The sequence below is a fragment of the Leptidea sinapis genome, chromosome 44 (assembly GCF_905404315.1).
Source record: "Leptidea sinapis chromosome 44, ilLepSina1.1, whole genome shotgun sequence".
NCBI lineage: Eukaryota > Metazoa > Arthropoda > Insecta > Lepidoptera > Pieridae > Leptidea > Leptidea sinapis.
The window spans coordinates 6454956-6480939 of NC_066308.1; the positions used below are offsets into that span (position 1 = coordinate 6454956).

General features: G+C 36.9%; 1 protein-coding gene across 3 annotated transcripts in view; it reads left to right on the forward strand.

Annotated features, from left to right (window-relative positions):
- Positions 1-22925, forward strand: part of LOC126977284 (mitogen-activated protein kinase p38b-like) — a 33084-nt gene extending 10159 nt beyond the window's left edge. For all 3 annotated transcript variants that reach the window (XM_050826048.1, XM_050826047.1, XM_050826046.1), the window contains 3 exons: positions 10158-10279; positions 16337-16467; positions 18443-22925. In XM_050826048.1, the coding sequence (XP_050682005.1) occupies positions 10158-10279; positions 16337-16467; positions 18443-18516 (327 nt within the window). In that variant the 3' untranslated portion in view covers positions 18517-22925. The remainder of the gene's footprint in view (positions 1-10157; positions 10280-16336; positions 16468-18442) is intronic.
- Positions 22926-25984: the final 3059 nt, after the last annotated feature.

The window sequence follows — 25984 nt, forward strand, 5'->3', positions numbered from 1 at the left end:
CGACAATCTATGGAAACTTTGTTCGATGCAGATTGTATGAATAACCATTTGTTGTTCTCTATGGATTTCCAAATATCTAAATGACCGTAAATAAATTGGTATTCACAATTTTTGGGTGTTTCACTTATCACTTTCGTCATAAATTCACTTTCACAAATGGGTTTCATTCCTGAGGAGTAAATGTTTGTTATATCACAAATATAGTTTCCAGGGACAATATTCTTACAAATATCTAGATCATTTAAGGTACAATAATGTGTTTTGTCTTTTGTCATTGCTATGTATTTAGAGCTGGGTAATATGAGACTAAAAGTATTGGGCTTATCTAGATTATGTGGCGTTGGTAGAGCAACACTGTGAAATAAAACATATTCAGGGATAGAGACTAAAGGTATCTGTAATATAAAAAATATCTTATTGTTAGTATAGTGATAAATTAGCCTAGATACATTTACAATAACATTAATCGAACTTATATCTAATTTTACAGGTAATTTCAGATCGCTAGGCAAATACTGATGGTTATCGACGAGCTCTTTAAATAATTGTTGCGGGGTAATTACTGATGGATGCAGAATATTTTGGTTGCCAAATAGAACTGCATTTGTTAAATCTTCCAGTTGGAATGACAAAGTTAAGATTGAGGTTTCTAAATTATTAAGAATTTGATACATATTAAAATGTAACAACATTTGATTTGTTTCGTTAGTGACGTTTGCTAGTTTTATTGAGAGTTTGTCGATAGCCTTATTTAAATTGATTTCATTGACCCTTATTTTGTTTACTGTATCATTATATGATGAGATTGTTGATGTAGTTAATAAAATATTGTTTTTCATCAGTGAAGCCAATTTAATTTGATTTTCATGTAGAGAAGTAATGGCATCATTAAACCGGAGACCGTCGGTTTCATCTAAATTTCCGAATATTTGTTTTATTATTGTTCCTGCTCCACCTATCAAAGCTCGTTTTGATCTTTTCTCTAATAAATGTGAAATGGACGAAAATTCCTTATACATATCTGAATATCGCGCAACCAAAGGACTTATCATATTATGACAGCTTATTTCGACTTGAGCCAATCCAGTCTTTTTACATAAATCTTGAGCTATGGTCAGGGCTGAGTTTATGTTTTCAATATGTGAGTTGAAATGGGATAAGTCAAACGGCATTATGACGTTTAGTTGTCCGCTGTTGATTTTCAGGTAACCAAGATAGTCGAAATAAAGTCCGGGGCTTGAATCTATCTGTTGTATGTAATAGTCTTGTTGGTTTCGAGCCTGACATGGTATTCTGTAAATTATAATATATATATATACTTAATGTAATGGGTGTATACTAGTAATTATTTTAAACATAAAACATTATTCTAATAAACCTAGAGGCTAACTTGTGTTTCTTATTCCTAACGGTATGATTAGGTAAAGGTGAATATCGTATCTAATAAAAAGAAACAAAAACAAATTATAATAGTGAGTATATGATTAATTTTAAATAATGCAACTATGTAATCCTTACACTACGGGTCAAGTTCGACATTTGCCGGTTTCACTTGATCTACATGGTGTGTAACATGACGCCGGTTGATGAGTAATGTGAGAGTGTTATTTCCGTTTACTTTAACTATTTTGTAAGGGCCCTTCCACACCGGGGAGAGTGCCCGTCTGAGTCTAAGGTGATTTTTCAAGTAGACGTATTGACCACTTTTATATTGGACCGGACGAGTGTGAGAGTCGTAGTAGGTTTTAGATGACTCTTTTGAACTCCTTATAAATTCTAACGCTTTATCACGTGAGTGCTTGAGGCGATTTTGGAGCATGCGGACATAGTCTGGGTATGTAGCTCCTGGGGCGTCATTATAAATTGAGTTAGGGATGAATGGCTTACAGCCAAACATTAACTCATATGGTGAATAATGCGTCGTGGAGTGTACGGATGTGTTGTACGCGAGCATGGCTGTATAAACGTATCGGGGCCAATTTGTCTGTTCGTTATTTATGTATGACTTTAGGTATTCTTTTAAGGTCGAGTGACTTCGTTCAAGAGCACCTTGAGTCTGAGGGTGGTAAGGTGAAGACCATAAATTTTTTATTTTAAGGAACTCACATGTCTTTTTGAATAGGTCTGACGTGAAATTGGTACCCTGATCAGTGAGAATCATCTTGGGTATACCAAATATAGATATGAAGTGTAACAAGCATTCGCTTGTTTCTTCGGCTGTGGTACTCCGCATGGGATATGCAGAAGAGAACTTCGTGAGGTCATCTTGGACAGTAAGGATATACTTTAACCTTGCAGTGCCAGCCTCAGGCAGTGGACCTACGACATCGAGAGATATGCGTTGGAATGGAGCAGTTGAAGTGCTTGTGATCTGCATTGGGGCTCTATTTATTTTCCTTAAAGCTTTATTTTCCTGACATGATTTACATTGTTTGACATATGTTTCGATGTCACTACGCATACCTTTCCAATAGTACGTTTCTTTAATCCTATTGAGCATACGGACGGATCCCAAATGACCTGCCGCGGGGATGTCGTGGTTTTCATACATAATTTTCTTTATTTCGGATGGGGAAGGATATATAATATTATTATGATAGATAACTATTTTTATGTTTGTTTCATGGAATAAATAACTCAACATATTATAGATTTTAATAAAGGAATGTTTTTCAAATGGGTTTTTCAAATCAGAAATGCTAATTTCGGAGATATTTTCAATTACTAGTAATTCGTTTCTAATATGTTTAAATGTTTCATAGATTTCAGGATATGTAGCATTATCAAAGTGATGAACTCTGGTGAATAAGAGGTAATAAATTTTGTTGCCGTTATTTATTTTTATAAATTTGAATAATTCCTTTTCACTGCTAGTAATAGTATCGGAATTTTCTGAGTTGCCTAGGATTTCTGAGATGTACGGGTTTGATTCATCCAAGTCAATTGAAGTGGGGATTAGGATTATTTTTGATGGGCTTTTCAACAAACTTTCATTGCGTTCTTCGATACAAGTGTCGAAGGTCTTATCCTTATTTGATATTGATTTTAGGAAGGTTGAGTAATCGTCAATTGGCACATCCGGGGATGTACTAGTGGATGGTATAGGATCATGTACCTGGACTTCAGGTGTACTTTGTTCTATTAAACAGTCGGGTAGATCGTCTAAGTTTAATTGGGGTAAGTCAGCTGATTCTTGTTGAGGTAAGTCAGTTAAGTTTTGAAGAGGTAAGTCAAGTAGTTCGTGTTCAATTTCATCCCTTAAGGTGTCAGGAATATTGGAAGGTGGATTTAATAAATCTTCCTCAGGATTAAATGAGGGTGGAGAGATGAGTAGGTCCATTAAATCTCTATCGAGATTTTGTGATCTTTGTTCGGCGTTCGGGTTAGTTGTTGTGGGGTTTGTCGATTGAATTGGATTCACAGGAAAACGAGAGAGAGCGTCTGCATTGGAATTGGTTCTGCCTTTTTTATACTGAATATCGTACTCGAATTCTTCGAGTTTTAGTCGCCAACGGATGAGTCTAGATCCCGGGTCTTTACAATTAAATAGCCATTGTAGTGGTTTATGGTCGGTTAAAATTTTGAAACGATGACCATACAGATACGGTCTAAAGACTTTTGTGCCAAAAATTATGGCTAGACACTCCTTCTCGGTGACACTATAATTACACTCTGCTTTATTAAGTGTACGAGATGCATAGGCAATTGGACGGTCCTGTCCTACGTTACCTTGGGATAGGATAGCAGAGATAGCAAAGTTTGAGGCATCGCAAGTTAAAAGAAATGGCTCTGTGAAATCCGGGTAAGCTAGTATCGGTGCAGTAATCAATTTGTTTTTGAGTGACTCAAAAGCCAATTGCTGTTCATTATTCCAGCTGAAAGAAGTGTCCTTTTTTAGGAGAGAAGTTAGTGGTTTGGCCAATTTAGCGAAATCGGGAATGAACCTTCGGTAATACGATACTAACCCAAGAAAGGATTTTATATCCTTGGGGGATTTTGGAGTTGGGAATTCGGAGACTGATCTAGTCTTTTCGGGATTCGGTTTAACGCCTTCTTCACTAATGATGTGCCCCAAATAGGCAACTTCTTTACGGAGAAACTCACATTTTTCAGGTTGTAATTTTAAATTGAAATTTCGGAGTCTATCAAAAACAGATGTAAGGTTTTTTATATGTGAAGCTAGATCATAAGAGTAGATAACTATATCATCCAGGTATACGAAGCATCTAGTACCTTGGAGACCAGAGAGACAATTATTCATCAATTTTTGGAAAGTTGAAGGCGCATTTTTAAGGCCGAATGGCATCCTAGTAAATTGAAAATGGCCCTGAGGCACTGAAAAGGCTGTTTTGGGTGCGTCATCTGGGGAAATGAGGATCTGATGAAAGCCCGAAGCCAAGTCGAGAGTAGTAAAGTACTTACTTTTCCCTAACTGGTCCAGGATTTCTGAAATTTGGGGAATTGGATATGTTTCCCCAATTGTAATGTCGTTTAGTTTCCTATAATCAATTACAATTCTCCATTTGCGTTGCCCCTGGGAATCGGCCTTTTTAGGTACGATCCAGATCGGTGAGCTCCAGGGTGATGATGATGGTTTTATAATATTTTGGTTAAGCATTTTATCAATTTGGGTTTCGACTTCTTTCTTATGACATTCAGGGAACCTATATGATTTTGTGTGAACTGGAACATCGGAGCTCGTTTTGATTCGATGATTAAGTGCAGTAGTATAAGTGAGCTGATCATTGGGTAGATGGAATATGTCGGAGTACTGTGAGCAGAGTTCAATTAGAGCTTGGGATTCCTCATGATTTAAATGACCAGTCCTTAAAGAGTTTATTACTTCTGTAGTTCGGTCAACGAGCTCGGTAAAGGTACTGTTAATTTGCAAGGCTGAGGGATATAGGGGTTCAAGATTAAGTTTCAAGTTTGGATTAATGGTTATAGGGGATTCCGATATGTTTGCGACCGTTACGTTAACACGTTTGTTATCTTTGACTCTTACTATGCAGTTGGATAGAAGTAGGTTATGGGAAAGATGTTGATCCAGGATTAGGCCTTCTTTAAGGTCAGTGTTTTGAATTGAACACTCGATCACAGTCTCTGTACGAGGTGGAATTACATAGTATGGATCATAAAAATGAAGTGGTATTTTAAAATTACCTATTTTCAAAATGTCTGTGTCATAGTCGATGTTACAGCTGAATGATGTAAGGAGGTCGGTACCTATAATGCCATCATATGGTAAATTTATATTCGATATGACATGAAACCTATGACAAATCGTTTTCTTTTCGGCCAGCTGTAATTTTAGACCAAAATGGCCAAGTGTTGGTGTAGTTTCCTCACCTGGATCAATTCCTTTAATATTAATCGATTCCCGTTTTAGATGTTGTTTATATAATATACTGGACTGTTTTATTAGTGATATAGCTGATCCTGAGTCAACTAAGAGCGTAAGGGGAACATGTGAAACTTGCGTGTTTAAAAGAACGTGTGGTAACAACCTTTTAGTTGTGTCTATATTTACTTCGTAAATATTTTGATTGTGAGTGTTTCCTTGATTTGGGCTAGACATGAAATTGGAGACATCGTCGGTTTGGGGCTGGCTACCCTGTTGGTTGATGTTGGTTTTAGGGTGAATAGTACTGTCAATTTGGGGCTGGTTACCCTGTCGGTTAGTACATGGTAAGATAGTAGTAACACTGTCAGTTTGGGGCTGGTTACCCTGTCGGTTAGTGTTGGATTTAAGGTGAGTAGTACTGTCAGTTTGGGGCTGGCTACCCTGTCGGTTAGTACATGGTAAGATGGTAGTAACACTATCAGTTTGGGGCTGGTTACCCTGTCGGTTAGTGTTGAATTTAAGGTGAGTAGTACTGTCAGTTTGGGGCTGGCTACCCTGTCGGTTAGTACATGGTAAGATGGTAGTAACACTGTCAGTTTGGGGCTGGTTACCCTGTCGGTTAGTGTTGGATTTAAGGTGAGTAGTACTGTCAGTTTGGGGCTGGCTACCCTGTCGGTTAGTACATGGTAAGATGGTAGTAACACTGTCAGTTTGGGGCTGGTTACCCTGTCGGTTAGTGTTGGATTTAAGGTGAATAGTACTGTCGGTTTGGGGCTGGCTACCCTGTCGGTTAGTACGTGGTAGGAATTTGTGAATTTTGAGTGTTGTGTCGATTTTGGAAGATCTCCGGCCCGGACGGCACAAGCGCGGGCCAGGCCTTAGTTTAAATCCTGACCTTGACCGGGTTGAGCATCATCAACCTCGTCTTGGCCATAGGCTTCACTAGATGTGTTTTGAAGGAAATTGACACGTGAGGGTGGTCTGAGAGGCCCTTGTTTCTGAAAGGTATTTTGTTGGTTACGGAAACGATTGTTATAGTCGCGTTTCCGACACACTGATATATCGTGACCCGGTATTTTACAGTATCGGCAAATGATACTTGATGATGGGATTGTTGATCCCCGAAAATTAGAAGTTGAAGGCTGTGAATTGGTGTTTGGATTTGGTGACCTTTGTGGTTGCCGATACTGATTCAAAGGTTTTGGTTTGTGCTCATTATTAGGATTTCTCTTGAAAATACTTTGTTGAATTCTCTCTTCAGATATCGCGAGGTTTATGGCCTCGTTAAGATTCTTAGGCGACCTGCATCTCACAATGTTCGAGACCCGTGGTTGAAGGCCCATAAGGAAATGGTGGAGGGCAAGATCCTCCATAGCGGCTGTACGACCAGGTAACTCTTTAGCTTTAGTGTTAGACAAGGAAATTTCGGTTAATAATTGTGAGAGGCAAGTTTCCACTCGAAGCGAATACTGGCTAACGTTTTCCTGTGGGTTCTGCCTACTTTCTTGTAAGTCCGTAAGAAGATGTGAATAATGTTTGCGTTCACAAAACTGGGTTTTAAGAAATTCTCTGAGTTGATCCCAGGATGTGAATTCCTTTATAGAGCAAGCAATTTCTGCCTTTCCATGCAACTGGCTAAGAATATATTTAAAAAGAACTGGTCTTTGTGAGTCGGAAGCTAGCTCATATGCGTTATTAGAATTAATTATAAATGAATTGACTGATTCCCGGCTGCCGTCGTAAGGTTTAATAAATTTAAATAGGGTATTTAGGTCTAATTCAGCCATGACTGTTGCTGCGAGAGTGGCTCTAGTGATTCTTGGCGAATGTATTGGTGATTTAGTTAGATCGGTGGAGGCCTCGTCCACTTCGGGGATGTTAATATTTAATTTAGTATCTTCAACCTTGGAGACTTTGGGCATATTACGTCACGCGACACGTCGCAGGTGTAATGATGCTTGACATAAAATATATAAGATCTTGTAAAATAGTTAACAAACTAATTGATTATAATAATTTTAACAAATAGTCTGGAGGGACCCTAATAAACAGCTCTAGACAAAACAATGACAAAAGACTTACGATAAGGCGGCTAATACGGCGAATGCCTCGAGCATTGATGCGATAAGACGTGATTCCCGAAATGCTGACTCTTCAGTCCTTCACGACGATTGTGTTGCAAGTTGCACGATGAACGACACTGCACGATCACAGGTTCACGATTTTGTGGATAGAGACTTTTGATTTATTGGATTGTATATGATTTAAGATTACTGGAGATTTTGATTACACAATGAATAACACTTTTCACAATCACAGGTTCGCGGTTTTATGAATAGCGATTTTTGATTTATTGGGTTTAAGATCACTGGGGATTTTTTTGATTACACGATGAATAACACTTTTCACGATCACAGATTCACACTTTTATGAGTAATGATTTTTATTGGTTTATGAATAGTTTAAGGTCACTGGGGATTTCCGTATCCCACCGCTGCCACCAAAAATGTTATGGGTCTCTTTTGAGTTCGCTTTTTAAAAAAAACATTTATTTAACACAAAGAAATATAATATATTATAAGGAATATGAAGACTTGATTATACAATAATAGTTTTAGAGACCCTTGGGCAGAACCGTAACTTATGAGAAGCGAGCACGAACTGGCTGCCCGCGCGCAGCTAGGGCTTATATTACTGATCCAATAATGCTGGTTGAGATGGAATAGCAATTAAGTCAGCATTAATACCTACATAACTGGGGTATAACAGTGCGTTGTGAAAAAGTGTAAAAACAATAATATAAAAGTATTTGTGGATATATGATTATTTAAGGGAGAAAAAATTGTGTAACTAGTATCCCCCGTAACCGCACACACACTAGCATAACGGTGCTTCACTTGCTAATATCACGGCGCGGAGTCCTTCTTTTTACTACTCCGTGATTATGCATAAAAAATTACAACCTGCAAGATATTCTAAAGAAACTTACCTACATATAATTTTAACAAACTAATTACTCATTTATCATGTTAAGTAGGCATTTTAACTGATATATTCAAAATTAGATAAGTTAAAGAATTATTTTTTACATTCATATAACTTTGCCTCATCATAAAATGCTGGTTTGTGTTTGTTTTGGCAATTGTTTCATACGAGATATTTTTCCTATGTTTTGTCCTTGCTGTTGTTACGATAAATAACTTAAGGCCTAAAAAACGTCTTGCGTCTTTTGCCAGTGAGACATTTTTAAGCGCATTCAATAACACCGCTCAAGACTGTGTGCCGGCCGTATAGTACAGAGGTTGTAAGCTTAAGATGAAATTTTTCCCTTATAATAGCGGTTCGTCAGCCTGGCACTACATATTATAAAACAAAGTCCTCCGCCGCGTCTGTCTGTCTGGCTGTTCGCGATAAACTCATAAACTACTGCAGCGATTTTCCTGCTGTGTAGCGTGATTCTCGAGGAGGGTTTTAGTATGTAATTTGTTAAGTTTATGTAAACTTATTTGTACACATGAACGATATTTGTTGGAGGCGACACCAAAAAAATAATCCGTCTGGGAGTTTTCAACGAAAACGCTATGTAAACCCTTTGAGATATAACAGAATAATGTATCTTTAAGAGAAAGCTTTGGAAAAAAATAAAAATTTGAGTGTATTGCTAGCATGTACAAATTCAATAAGTACATACAAAAAGTATGTTTATTTATTTTAAATAAAAAAACATTTTAAATGATAAAAAATATCAGCGAATGTTATTTTTACAATAAAACAAAAAAATCATCGAATCCATACTAAAATAAACATAAAAACGCAGGTGTTTAAAATCATTTTAATATCATATATGGCTAGATTGGAAGGCCTTAATCTAAAAAACTTTGAATTATAAAGTTTAAAAAAAAATAAAAATATTAAAAGTCCACTTACGGACAAGTCTTTTCATAGTGTCGAAATATACATTTTTACATTAACTGAGTATCATTTTTTCACAGCATCTGACATATCGTATATTTTAATTTCAACTCGATACCTCTACGCGTTCCCGAGATAAAGGGTCTTGACAGACAGGCGGCCGTAAGGACATCATAGGGTTCTTATCTTGCTCCGTTTTTTCTAGAGAACAGCGCGCCATTTATTTTCAAAGTGATTTAATTGACGGCAAAGAGTATAATATCACAGCAAACAATTTAGAGAATATAAATGCCTTTTAAATGTATGCAGTAACGTAAGACACTTCTTAAACATAATTATTTTAAGAGAATGACACCTTCATAATATTTTGGCTCACTGTATCAAAATATTGTTTGAATGTTGCTTTTTAGTAATTCAAAGCACTTGATGTTAACGATGCTATGTTTTGATAATTACATTATATTATGTTTTACTTTATTATTATGTATACGTGGTCGCTAACTATGGGCCTTATGAGAAAGCTCATTCATGGTCGCTCAGAGGGCCATGGAGAGGGCTATGCTCGGAGTTTCCCTGCGAGATCGAATCAGATATGAGGAGATCCGTAGGACAACCAAAGTCACCGACACCGCCCAACTGATTGCGAAACTGAAGTGATAGTAGGCAGGGTACATAGTAAGATAGACAGATGGGGCAGTAAAGTCTTCGAATGGCGACCACGTACCGGAAGACGCAGTGTTGGTAGGCCCCCCAGAAGATGGACCGACGATCTGGTCAAGATCGCCGGATTAGGTTAAATGAGGGCAGCGCAGGACCGATCGTTGTGGAAATCTTAGGGGGAGGCCTTTGTCCAGCAGTGGACGTCTTCCGGCTGATGATGTGATGTGATGTTTTCTTTCAGGCACGTAATTATATTCAATCGTTGCCATCGTTGAAACGGCGTGACTTCAAGGAAGTGTTCCGCGGAGCAAACCCGTTGGCAGTCAATTTATTGGAACTCATGCTCGAGTTGGACTCTGATAAGTGAGTTTTTAGAATATAATCTTAAAAGCTTTATTGATCTAGATACACTGTGATACATTGAGGTTGGATAGTTAACCTCTATTTTGAGCAATGCAGTGTGCGTGCACACAAAATGACATACCAGTGGGAGTCACCTTTGCACAGGATGCCGGCTAGATTATGGGCGCGCCTATATGTAGCACATACAAATAATAGTATTTTATTAATATTAAAGGTAAAGGTTTGCTTAAGAGGTGTATTAAGTTAAATTTTTAGTTAGTTTTTGAAGTCGGTTTTTTTATACGTAGTTTTATTGTGTGTAATAGGGTGTGATAGTGTTTAAATATTATGTTATTATGATTTGTATATATTTATTAAGATGTTTTATGATATAAAGCAGCTAAAATACTATGTCTGCATCTAGCGTATATCGTTCTGACCTCTTGTTGATATTCATACAAAATTTGAATCAAGTATTTTCAATCGTGTTAGCATTTTGCCCGCACATACATACATACAAAATTTCTAGAACACACAACAAGTATTCTCTTCAATATTCAGTTTTATTGTGATAACATTACATTACATCGACATATTTGATCACAATTTACACCATTTTACACCAGTGGCAGGAGGCTTCTTTGCACAGGATGCCGGCTAGTTTATGGGTACCACAACGGCGACTATTTCTGCCGTGAAGCAGTAATGTGTAAAAATTACTGTGTTTCGGTCTGAAGGGCTTCGTAGCTAGTGAAATTACTGGACAAATGAGACTTAACATCTTATGTCTCAAGGTGACGAGCACAATTGTAGTGCCGCTCAGAATTTTTGGGCTTTTCAAGAATCCTGAGCGGCACTGCATTGTAATGGGCAGGGCGTATCAATTACCATCAATATTTTCATTAAAAAAACGGTTCTTTCCAGGGTGGGATGACCTCGATCTATTTTTGTGTTAATTTATATTAAGACTAGCTGACCCTACAGACGTTGTTCTGTAGATAATAAAAAATACTGTTTTATAGGAATTTGCCAATAATAATTTATTTCAAAATATCAAGAATTATTTCGTAAAAAATGCTCCCTGTTGTTATAATGAAATTGTTTCACAGCGGAACTGTCAAACCGCGCGTTACTAAATTCTCTCATAGAAAATATTTCTTTACAAAATAAATATTGAAAATAAAAATAATTATGGGTCCCAAATCGAAACAAAACCTATCCTATCTCTCAAGTTGGACCAAACTGCACTCCATGAAGTAATCCCCATTAAAATCCGTTCATTAGTTTAGGAGTCCATCGCGGACAAACAACGTGTCACGTAATTTATATATATATTAAGATATATCAGTATAGTTTGGTTTTGTTTAGCTGTAATTCTTTTTTTTCTCATGCCGAAATTTTCATTCTTTGAGCAGCCATAAATTATATTTTGTATGTCAACGCGGATTTACCAAACCTTATAAGATTATATTAGTTGGTATATAATATATTGTAGTTCTTATTTTTATTTTGATGCTTAAGTAATTAGATTTAATAGCGTGCCATTTTCGCCTATAAATGAGGCGAATACGAATGTTATTGTTGTATACCTTTGTGGTGGAATAAATAATTACTATGTATAGATAATAATAATATGTGTGTGTCAAATTTCATTGAGATCCACTCAACCGTTTTGGAGTGATTGAGTAATCGATTCCGTTTATTATTATTAGTATAGATTACTTGTATGATGAATCAAGAATATTGAACTATAAGGCATAAGCTTAGCTGCGAGCCGGTGTCACCCACGATATTATTTCAACTTGCCAACCTTGTCGCCTACACCTCTAACCAAAGCTAAACATTCTGGTTATTGATCTCGAGTTTGAGGCCAATTGTTTATATTAAACTCGTTTTTGAAATATAAAGACAGTTATACTCAGAAAGAAGTGGGCGTAAGCCAAACGATGCAACAGAATTTATTCCTAAATTGCATTATGTTTAAAATATATTTTACCAATGGATTTGTTAGTTAATTTAGATAGTGAGTGCATTACAACTATTCGCGTAATTGTTTTGTTGTCTCTATCTCTTTCACGCACACACTCTTTAGCCACTTTCTTGTTTTCCACATTAGCTTTCTTTTGCCGTCTTTTATTGTGTATGGATCGTCGCCACATACTCTTTCATTCATTAGCTTTCTTTCACCATCATTAGTAGTTCGTTGACCGTCGCCACATACTTTTTCATTCATTAGCTTTCTTTCACCATCATTCGTAGTTCGTTGACCGTCGCCACATACTTTTTCATTCATTAGCTTTCTTTCACCATCATTCGTAGTTCGTTGACCGTCGCCACATACTTTTTCATTCATTAGCTTTCTTTCACCATCATTCGTAGTTCGTTGACCGTCGCCACATACTTTTTCATTCATTAGCTTTCTTTCACCATCATTCGTAGTTCGTTGACCGTCGCCTCATACTTTTTCATTCATTAGCTTTCTGTCACCATCTTTCGTAGTATGTGGACCCTCGCCACACATTCTTTCATTCATTATCTTTCTTTCACCATCATTCGTAGTATGTGTGCCCCCGCCACATACTCTTTCATTCATTAGCTATTAGCTTTCCTTCACCATCATTCGTAGTATGTGGACCCTCGCCACATACTCTTTCATTCATTATCTTTCTTTCACCATCATTCGTAGTATGTGTGCCCTCGCCACATACTCTTTCATTCATTATCTTTCTTTCACCATCATTAGTAGTTCGTTGACCGTCGACACATACTTTTTCATTCATTAGCTTTCTTTCACCATCATTCGTAGTTCGTTGACCGTCGCCACATACTTTTTCATTCATTAGCTTTCTTTCACCATCATTCGTAGTTCGTTGACCGTCGCCACATACTTTTTCATTCATTAGCTTTCTTTCACCATCATTCGTAGTTCGTTGACCGTCGCCACATACTTTTTCATTCATTAGCTTTCTTTCACCATCATTCGTAGTTCGTTGACCGTCGCCACATACTTTTTCATTCATTAGCTTTCTTTCACCATCATTCGTAGTTCGTTGACCGTCGCCACATACTTTTTCATTCATTAGCTTTCTTTCACCATCATTCGTAGTTCGTTGACCGTCGCCACATACTTTTTCATTCATTAGCTTTCTTTCACCATCATTCGTAGTTCGTTGACCGTCGCCTCATACTTTTTCATTCATTAGCTTTCTGTCACCATCTTTCGTAGTATGTGGACCCTCGCCACACATTCTTTCATTCATTATCTTTCTTTCACCATCATTCGTAGTATGTGTGCCCCCGCCACATACTCTTTCATTCATTAGCTTTCCTTCACCATCATTCGTAGTATGTGGACCCTCGCCACATACTCTTTCATTCATTATCTTTCTTTCACCATCATTCGTAGTATGTGTGCCCTCGCCACATACTCTTTCATTCATTATCTTTCTTTCACCATCATTCGTAGTATGTGTGCCCTCGCCACATACTCTTTCATTCATTATCTTTCTTTCACCATCATTCGTAGTATGTGTGCCCTCGCCACATACTCTTTCATTCATTATCTTTCTTTCACCATCATTCGTAGTATGTGTGCCCTCGCCACATACTCTTTCATTCATTAGCTTTCTTTCACCATCATTCGTAGTATGTGGACCCTCGCCACATACTCTTTCATTCATTATCTTTCTTTCACCATCATTCGTAGTATGTGTGCCCTCGCCACATACTCTTTCATTCATTATCTTTCTTTCACCATCATTAGTAGTTCGTTGACCGTCGACACATACTTTTTCATTCATTAGCTTTCTTTCACCATCATTCGTAGTTCGTTGACCGTCGCCACATACTTTTTCATTCATTAGCTTTCTTTCACCATCATTCGTAGTTCGTTGACCGTCGCCACATACTTTTTCATTCATTAGCTTTCTTTCACCATCATTCGTAGTTCGTTGACCGTCGCCACATACTTTTTCATTCATTAGCTTTCTTTCACCATCATTCGTAGTTCGTTGACCGTCGCCACATACTTTTTCATTCATTAGCTTTCTTTCACCATCATTAGTAGTTCGTTGACCGTCGCCACATACTTTTTCATTCATTAGCTTTCTTTCACCATCATTCGTAGTTCGTTGACCGTCGCCACATACTTTTTCATTCATTAGCTTTCTTTCACCATCATTCGTAGTTCGTTGACCGTCGCCTCATACTTTTTCATTCATTAGCTTTCTGTCACCATCTTTCGTAGTATGTGGACCCTCGCCACACATTCTTTCATTCATTATCTTTCTTTCACCATCATTCGTAGTATGTGTGCCCCCGCCACATACTCTTTCATTCATTAGCTTTCCTTCACCATCATTCGTAGTATGTGGACCCTCGCCACATACTCTTTCATTCATTATCTTTCTTTCACCATCATTCGTAGTATGTGTGCCCTCGCCACATACTCTTTCATTCATTATCTTTCTTTCACCATCATTCGTAGTATGTGTGCCCTCGCCACATACTCTTTCATTCATTAGCTTTCTTTCACCATCATTCGTAGTATGTGTGCCCTCGCCACATACTCTTTCATTCATTATCTTTCTTTCACCATCATTCGTAGTATGTGTGCCCTCGCCACATACTCTTTCATTCATTATCTTTCTTTCACCATCATTCGTAGTATGTGTGCCCTCGCCACATACTCTTTCATTCATTATCTTTCTTTCACCATCATTCGTAGTATGTGTGCCCTCGCCACATACTCTTTCATTCATTAGCTTTCTTTCACCATCATTCGTAGTATGTGGACCCTCGCCACATACTCTTTCATTCATTATCTTTCTTTCACCATCATTCGTAGTATGTGTGCCCTCGCCACATACTCTTTCATTCATTATCTTTCTTTCACCATCATTCGTAGTATGTGTGCCCTCGCCACATACTCTTTCATTCATTATCTTTCTTTCACCATCATTCGTAGTATGTGTGCCCTCGCCACATACTCTTTCATTCATTAGCTTTCTTTCACCATCATTCGTAGTATGTGGACCCTCGCCACATACTCTTTCATTCATTATCTTTCTTTCACCATCATTCGTAGTATGTGTGCCCTCGCCACATACTCTTTCATTCATTATCTTTCTTTCACCATCATTAGTAGTTCGTTGACCGTCGACACATACTTTTTCATTCATTAGCTTTCTTTCACCATCATTCGTAGTTCGTTGACCGTCGCCACATACTTTTTCATTCATTAGCTTTCTTTCACCATCATTCGTAGTTCGTTGACCGTCGCCACATACTTTTTCATTCATTAGCTTTCTTTCACCATCATTCGTAGTTCGTTGACCGTCGCCACATACTTTTTCATTCATTAGCTTTCTTTCACCATCATTCGTAGTTCGTTGACCGTCGCCACATACTTTTTCATTCATTAGCTTTCTTTCACCATCATTCGTAGTTCGTTGACCGTCGCCACATACTTTTTCATTCATTAGCTTTCTTTCACCATCATTCGTAGTTCGTTGACCGTCGCCTCATACTTTTTCATTCATTATCTTTCTTTCACCATCATTCGTAGTATGTGTGCCCTCGCCACATACTCTTTCATTCATTATCTTTCTTTCACCATCATTCGTAGTATGTGTGCCCTCGCCACATACTCTTTCATTCATTATCTTTCTTTCACCATCATTCGTAGTATGTGTGCCCTCGCCACATACTCTTTCATTCATTATCTTTCTTTCACCATCATTCGTAGTATGTGTGCCCTCGCCACATACTCTTTCATTCATTATCTTTCTTTCACCATCATTCGTAGTATGTGTGCCCTCGCCACATACTCTTTCATTCATTATCTTTCTTTCACCATCATTCGTAGTATGTGGACCCTCGCCACATACTCTTTCATTCATTAGCTTCCTTTTGCCTACTTTCGTTGTATGTGAATAGTCGGCACACACTCTGTCATTTATTAGTTTTTTTTTCGCCATATTTAGTTGTGAGTGGGCCTTCGCTAGATACTTTTTAAACCAGTTTAACTTTTATCTTGTGTAACTCTTTTGTAATATAACAGTATGTATATCTCGATAGGCGGATAACAGCCGAGCAGGCGCTGGCGCACGAATATCTAGCGCAGTACGCCGACCCAACCGACGAGCCTGTGTCGGCGCCCTACGACCAGAGCTTCGAAGATATGGACTTGCCAGTGGAGAAGTGGAAGGGTGAGTCATGATAGTCTATCCCTAATCCCGATAACTCCCTTAAATATAATCCTACATAAAAACTTGGAAGTTGACGGTTAACCTTTATTTTGAGTAATGCACGCACACACACAAATTATTTTAACAAAACACATATTGTTTTATTATTTTTATTAAGGGATATAGATGGACCTTGTACGGTCACCTATCTTCAACGACATTCAAGTAAACTTATACAAGTGCTATATGTACACAATAGCTCAACAAAGTATCTATGACGCGGGATATTTTCTTTAAAATATATAGAAAGAGTTACAGAACCTTTGCGTCACATGACAAATTCCTCCCCCAAACATCGCTATGACGATCGGTCATGCGCTGCCCTCATCCAAACGATTGCGGCGATCTTTACCATCTTGTGGAGGGTCTACCAACACTACGTCTTCCAGATAGTTATCTGAGCTATGTGACTTTGGGACTCCTATGGATCTCCTCATTTCTGATTCGATCTCGCAGAGAAACTGCGAGTATACCCCTCTCCATTGCCCTCTGAGCGAAAATGAGCTTCCTAAGGCCCATAGTTAGCATGGAACACTGCTAGGATATAAGGCCCGGTATAGACCAAAGAGGAGAGGATATGTATTTTGATAACCTATCAGATTCCATTATTTCCTCACTTCTCCGCTTAGCTTTGGTGGAAATGAATCAAGCTAAGAGAAGAGGAATGTCTCATTTTTCTATACAAATTTGTGCCATGTCGAGCGATCAAGCGGCCGAGCGGCGTCCGTGCTCTCGCGCAAGAAAAATATAACGTTATGCACAGCTCACGTCTCTCGTCTCCTCTCCTCTCCTCTTTAGTTGATACCGGGCCTACTACGAGGATAGATAAGCAAAGGATTCTCCATCTTAATTTTCTTTGTTAGTCTTCTGCATATTGCTAAGAATAATAAGAATAAGAAAAATTTATTCCATGCCACTCACATAAAATTACAACGTCAATACTTAATGATATATTCCTAATCCTATCTTAACTAAATATGTCGCGTGGCAAAAGATAAGGCCCATGCTCATCTTGAGCTTTAGTCCAGTAGTATTGGCTGCAGCGCTGATTTTCAGCATCTGGGTAACTGTTGCGAGGGCCAGAAAATACTAAAATTAAAAAAAGTAATAAAAAAACATTAAAACAATTACATGTCTGCCATCTTTAATTAATATAAAAAAAATTTACGAGCTTTCCAACGTAGGGAAAGCTAGGTTGGAAACGGACGTTCCCAACTACGAAATTGGGAACTTTATGCAACATCTTCCAACCTCTGCCAGGTTGGATAATGGAAATACACTATCGTAACTATTTTTTGTCTGTCAATAATCGTCATTTTTTTTTACAAATTAATAATAATTAATTAAATCAATCAGTCAATCCATTTACATTTTAATGATTGCTGGAATACAATTATGGTAGTGTTCCGAGAATTTCGTCTAAAAGGTATTCTTAAATATTTTTGTAACTATGATTTGATACATTTGTTATATTGGCACATAAAAAATATGTATTCTTTGTTTACAGATAATGAAGTTATAAATGATTGCTTAATATATTCTATAGGGCAACCATATCAGCATTATATAAAATGTTAATAAGAGTACCTAAAGACAAATTTGGTCAATTTTGGTATGAAGTGGTAAACTCTATCGAAAACTACAATTAAAAACACTGTTATAAGATTGTTTTTATATTGTTATTTCCGAAGTCATTATATTTGTAACGTTTTTAGTACATCTCTTCTAAACGAATAATACTTATGTTTATTTTGCCAGCCACTGTACATCAATGACAGTTTGGAAGTTGTGAACAAAAATAGTTACAGATAACGTATTCCCAATACTCTCCAGGTTGGAAAATGGGGCTAAGTCAAAATAATGTTGTCAACATGTATATGTGTATACGTGACATACTTTAAATATATGTAATAAAGTGTTATATACTTTTTCGCAGAATTGGTGTGGAATGAAGTGGTAGAATTCAAGCCTCATCCACAACATATGAACACAGTCGTCGAAGTGAACTAACTGCTCATAATAATTATTAGTGTAGGTCCCATAGGGCGTCAATCAAATTCGCCATGCATCACTACTGCCGTGTAATATCTTCGTTAGTAGACAACGTACTAATTGTATAGCCAAACATCTCGTTTTATATATGTATAAATTTTATGTAAATGAATTAAGAGCGATCGGGCAACAGTAGTAAATCGGACTCTGTGCCTTCTCTTTGTGCAAATATAATCAGTCTTAATTAATAATTTTGCATTTTTACAGTGATATCCTTGAATTCTATGATTAATACAATTAAATTTGTAACCAAAATTTATGAACGTGTGACTTGAACCCTCGCCCTCTTGGGTTCTGAACATAATTGCATATTAGGAAATCGACATGAGATGTCGCTATTTCAAATCTAAACAATCGTTTTTTTTAAAGTGATATCCCTCAGTTCTGGGATTAATAAAATTAAATTTGTAATCAAAATTTAAGCAGGCAAGGCTTAAATGGTCAATGCCCTAAATTGTCTCTGTACCGCGACCGCTCTTTAACCTTCCGAAATCGGCAACAATCTGGGCGCCGCGGTAGGCCTCAATCGGCGTGATTTTGGCAGTGGTCAATAAATGCGTATTATTTTACGTGTATTAATAGATTGTTTATACTTAGTATGATTTGAGTGAATGTATCTCAAAGCTATTGAAACAAGCTATAATACCATGAAAATAAACCACCTTACAAACAAAATAAGGTTTAAAACTTGGTGAGGGAATAGTGTGCCGTACGGCAATTTCGATTTTGGTGTATCTGAAAAAACTAGTGCCCTGGGGCACTTGCTGATTTCGAAAGGAAATACCCAGTGATATCTGGTTGTTCCATTCGGACCATCATTGTGTCATTCTTATGTTGTTTATTTATTATTTATACAATAGTTCTTACCTAAATACGTGCATTGGTCAATTATAATGTACATACTTAACTTATTGAAAACCATAAATATAACCACAATAGAAATCATTAAATCAATATTAGTCTTATAAAGTGGGAGGATTTGTCTGTTCATTTCCAATGACTCGTACATTAATTGGTGAAGAGGGATGGTTTTATGCAATATTAATTTAAAAGAGGTTCTGAAAATTCAATATATGGATACAGACTGCACAATGATACATTGACCTTAATATAATTATCAATTTATGTTAAGTGATGACATTAGTAATGGCAACAGAAAGTCCAGATAAATCAAGTAGCACAAATGATATAAGTACCTAGTTTTGTATTAGTCTGTAATATATTATGCAAATTTTAACATATGATGCTACATAATATTAATAATTAATGCGATACAAATTTTATTATAGTATTGAAAAAAAAAAAAATGCATTAAAATCAAGAATGGAAGCAGCACGTTATGCAAAAAATATCAAAATATTAAGTTTGTCTAAAATTACCCATTTTAGGCTTCAATGCTTTTTTGAAGCGCTTAAGGCCATTGCTGGACCTTTTTTAATTTTACAATCTGCAAAGGAGAATGGGCAAAAATGTATGAACGTTGGTCTACCTATCCAACACTCTGTGGAAATGAGAAGCTAATAAGTGCATACTCAAATTACGTTTATCGTTTAGATCTAAATGCATGGGAATTTTCTTATATTCTTCGACAAAATGCCGACGCTGTCGCAAAACAGAACGGCTGCACACAACAAATAACTCTCGTCTATTTTCTTCCATTTTAATAATAAAAAAGTCCACTAAATAGTTAACGCGCACAGTTAGAAATAAAACTCAATAGTCCGTTTAATAAGCTAGGGTCAAACAAAGAAACGCCCAGTACACAACGATAAGCTAAGATGAGCTGTGAGACTTGAATTGGTGGAAGTGGAATGGAGGAAGCAGGTAAATAAGAAAGTACTCTCTCACTCGCACCTGCATGCACCAGCTATAAACAATTTTTTCAACCGTAACACTGATAAATAAAGAAGGGGCTGTATTTTGTAATTGTCGGATATCTCTTGAACCCCAAGACTTACAGCGGTGCTTCCATAGAACGAAATTAGTACTTAAAATAAGCTTTCCACTGATATAGGTTTCATTAGTGTTGAGTAGGTAGACCACTTTGCTCATTCACTTTTAAGTTGTCATTGTCAAATAATAATAGCTATTTTATTTTATGTATTCAGTTATAATCTATTGTAAGAGAGGTGACGGCCATTTGAACCTTATTGTGAAATAATAATGAAGTTTTAAATGGTTTACATATTGTGTGATATAAATGCATAACTACTATTTATACAAAAATCTATTTTTTCGATGAATTTTTAGCAGCTATGATGAAATTAATATAAATTGTTGAAGTTTGAATTTTTTTATAAGCTTCTTTTTGCGTTTTGTTTTGCGGGTAGTTGAAAATTATCCCGACTTTATTGCACTATGACATAAACTGTTCTTAACTTTCTCACCTGGATGGTGTTTCTATGTGTCTGATTATTGCTTAGAAATACATGTCAGCCATTTGTAAACGAGAAATCCTTGCGCTTCGGATATATTTAGTAAATGATACGCTCTGACCACAACAGTGCCATTCAAGATTTCTCTCAACGCTTAAGTTCTGTGCATGGCTTTTACCAGAGTTGCCTTAAGATATAAAATAACTAATGATATAATATAGGCTTCTCTAAATTATTGTTAGGTAGATAGATGCTGTAGACATACCTAGTACGTCATAATAAGATTATATATGATTGTAATACAAACGTCTCCATGATGTCTGGCAGACGTTAGTGTGTTATATGTACAATTAGTACCATTCTCAACGCGTGGAGATCAAGTGACGGAACAATGTCCATCACAAATCGAATTCAGATGGCAAATCGTCTAGCAGACGCATATCGACTGCAAACTATGGAGGGTAGAGGCAAAGAGAATCATCTGTGTATATGAAAAAGTGTCCGTCAAACAGCATTAAATTAGGGTGGTTCAACTTTTCTTCAATATGAAATGATTCTCCTTGCCTGTACCCTCCATATGAAAAAAAAAACAAATAATTGCGAAGAAATTTAAAAAGGTTATGCATGAAGTTTGACCAAGTGATATCAACAGGCACAGAAAAGCAATAAATAATGCTTAGATTATTTATACCTCTAGATAGAGACTCTTGCTGTTAGACAACCGATAAAATCAGGCCAGGAATATTAGTTTTGTGTGCGTGACAAGCTACGTCTTACACTCGCAATGTGTATGACATTGTGTTGGTGTGCGTGAATTGCTCGAAATAGAGTTTAGTTCTAAACTTTTTTTGACGTTTTCACAGCTGTCACAGTCTATCTAGGACGTACAAATGATCTAAGTGATAATGTTTATAGTCTAGTATAGGTATATCAATTCGGTACCTACCTCATTTAATAGCATATAAAAATTTGTGAAGATTTCAAACGTTATAGATTTAATTAAAGATAGCTCAGATAGCATAAGATTGGCTGACTCTAAAAAATATGTTGTGAACATTATTTTTTAAATCTACCCACGTATATAAAAAATACAATGACAACAAAGTATTATGAATTAAACGCTTTTTTAATACATAATTAACATAAAGTAAAGAATACCTATAGAAATGCTATAGGTACCTAATGAACACAAATTTTGATAATTGACCATAAAATCTTTTAATAATGGTCTTGCTTAAGCTGGAATTTGCATATTATTATGAGATCGAGTCGTATTTTAGGGCATCAGTTATTGATGGATTATGTCAATATCTTATGAATAATAATTATGTTATCCTGTAGGTTATAGGTACATAGTAACCAGTGTACGCATATAAAACATGGAAGCAGTCTTGTCATACTATCTACTGTTGATTATTAGCGCAAAAGTCACATTAAAATATATTTGGTGTATAATATAATGTTAGTTAAACGTGCTACCACAGTATGCATAATGCCATCCATCTCATAAAATATGTTTCATTGTGTTTTTAAGTAATAGTGTACTTACACGTGAAAACTGATTCCACAACCCTTGGGACGATATTCCGTATGATTTCTACACCACTTAACAACACATGAAGGCATTTTAAATTGAACAAACCCTGTTTGTTTTAAAAATGTCTGTTTGCTCTGTCTGACAGGGATTCAACCGCACTCAATCGCCTAATCGAACAGTTTGTAAGCCCGGCCTATGACGGTATTATAGTTTTAGTTGCGCTATTTTAAATCGTCAGAAATGCTTCCATGTTTTTTTATATGCGTTCACTGGTAGTAGCTGTTAAAGTTGTTAAGGATAATTTACTTACCCGTCCTGTTTTTATGATACACATTTTATTGCTCAAAGCAGCATACTTATAGCATTATAAAAATAAGTTTTAGTTTTCATAAACTTGTGTGTATAAAATATATTGTACAATAGTAAAGGAATATAAATAATGTATTATTATAAAATGTATTTTGCTTTCGAATTCCTTATGACCGAACCAACGATTGATAATGAAGACATACGCCTCCAAAATTGAACCAAAGCCAACGTTTGTACTTGCTTGGTGTATAAGGCCCGGTATCCACCAAAGCGAAGAGGTTATTTCCACCAGAGCGCAGAAAAGTGAGCTGCGTGTTCTTTTTTTATGAAAATGGAGGACAAACGAGGGTACGGGTCACCTGGTGTTAAGTAATCACCGCCGCCCACATTCTCTTACAACACCAGAGGAATCACAATAGCTGTGTTTATAGCAACGCTTTTGGGTGTGCGAGGCACTGGGAGAAGGTAGCGGGGAAAAGGGTTGCGAGCGTGGGTCACTTGCCTACACGCATCTCCGCTCCGCCACGCTGCTTGATCGCTCGACGCGGCACAAAATTCTATAGACAAATGAGACATCTCGTCTCCTCTCCGCTTCATCCATTTCTACCGAAGCTAAGCGGAGAGGAGATGTGTAAATACTGAATTTTGGTTGGTTATCAAAATACATCTCCTCTCCTCTCCACTTTGGTGGATACTGGGCCTAAGTCTCGGTTTTACCTTTCTGTCGAAAATGCTAGCCCACGGTAACCTAGTCCTTTGCAAAAGAAAAGTAAAACTAAAATGATAATATTTTCTTACGATACTTAAAGAGAGGAATTTCCTTGTTATGATACATAGCTACTGTGACTTATTAAAACCTATCTGAATTCGATATTAGCTAGGATAAAGCTTAATCCTACCTGTACCTGTGGGGCAAAGTAATAATGCTCCACACCAGTCAGTCATTGGAATCTTTGAACGTTGGTACTATAGCTAGCAAGTTGGGACAAACATTTAAAGATTGTAGATGGTTGGCTTATGAGCAGAAAACGACAAGGAGGGATTAATTTTATTATTTACTTGTTGAAATTTGTTTTCCAGTGATAAACCCCGACCGATGTTGTTTTATTCACAATAAAAAAAACTGATTAATTCATATCTAATCAAACCCAATGAGGGAAATAAAACAAAAATGTATTTCTGAATGATCCATACATTATGTATTAAAGCCCCGCAATTCCCCCTGCGCTTCTTTTATAAAATATGTATATGCATATCACTTGAAATATGTAAATTTTTTTTTTACAGCTCGTTCGGAAGGCCGATTTCCTTAGAGAAAAACGAGCAAGAAACTCTAACGTTGCTCTTTTCCAAACTGAATGACAGACACTTATTTTAAAATTAATTTTACAAATCATTGCGATTACAATATATGCAAAGTGATGCAAAAATATTCACAAACGTCAGTTACTTAATGTCTTACACGAACGAGTAAGGAAAAAAAATGTAAATTTATAAGTAACAACATAGTTAAAGTTATTGAGTACAATACAGTAGATGCATCAATCCACACATACCGTTAATAAAATAAAGACATTATGCGAACATTTTATTAGCTATGATATAAAAAATATAGGTATATAATAACTTTGATATTAAAAAAATATAGGAAAAAAAACAAATATAGGTACCTACATCAGATTTTCCGGTGAGAGGATCATCCAGCCACCACAAGCAGCACCCGTTCACGAGCATATTGTGATATACGAAGATATTGTGATGAATACCTCATTTAATTTCACCCGGAAGACGTCCACTGCTGGACAAAGGCCTGCTCCAAATATCGCTCATCCAATTGTGCTTCCCTGGGACGTAATAAGAATAGGGGAGGCCCAGGCCAAAGCGTGTCCTAAGAGGCGACTTAGGGCTCAGGGCGAGTCACCCTGCCGTTTTATGATGTTAGCACAAACGGGCTTGCCTCGTCCGGGTTAATTACAACACTCGCACAGAATACCGGCGTGAAGTAGTGGCCTATTGCCGCTATGTTTCGCATAGGTTAGTGTCGAGGACCGGAGCCCATCTCCCTCTCAACAATTAACAACGAATGCAGTTAAAGGTGTCTCAAAGGAAAGTTTTTTATAATTTTTGAGTGCATTTGTTGACACAGATAACATACGTCAGTGGTCGATTTAAACATGCCACTATACCACATGACTTGAAACATTCTGTAGCTATTTCAGGAAAATCGTATTTAGCGTATTTAATTACTGATCGTGTGCATAAGATAACATTACACGGAGGACCAACTTTAATGTTAAATGTCATTCGCGCTAATTACTGGATAACAAATGTTAAATTGCAGCTTAAGAATATGTGCGTAATTGCGTAACGTGTGTGAGACAGGCCCCAAAATTTGCATCTCAACTAATATGCAACTTGCCTTCAGCCAGGCTGGCAATATCTAAACAATTTTCTAACTGTGGTGTAGATATTGCTAGTTCGTGTTTATGAAAGTCAGCAAAATTACGGAACGCTAATACAAGAAAGGCTTACCTACATTGCATTGTTTGTATGCACAGTGACTATAGCAGTAGGAATATTTGGAGCTTGTTTTCGAACTCACTACGTCTGCTTTTATAGCCGACTTAAAAAGATTTACTGCGCTTCACGGACATTGCGCGAATTTGCGCTGCGGTACTAACTTCATTGATTTTGAAAGCCAATTTTTAAACTCCAAAAGAGCCGAGCCAAGTATTCGTTGCCAATAGAGTTATCGTCCGTGTTAGCCAATGACGGTATAAGGTGGCATTTTATAACTCCTGGTTCTCCCCATTTTGCAAGATCTACAAAGCATCGTCATAATAGAACTATAGGGGAGACTAAATTGACATTCCAAGAATGTGTCACTTTATTAACACAAGTAGAATGCTGTCTTAATTCCCGACCTATTTCCGCAATGAGCGATTCTCCAGATGATTTAATGGTATTAACATCTGGACATTTCTTAGTATTTGGGTCATACATAACAGCTCCAACTGTAGATATTGTTAGTATCCCGAATAATCGACTTAATCGTCGGCAGAATATTGACCACATGCTGCAATCATTGTGGCAACGATCGAGTCAGGAGTATCTTAGCACTCTCCAATAGCGCTATAAGTAAAGTAAGTAAAGTAAAGTAAAGTATGCATTTATTCATGACATCACAAAACATATATACATAGTT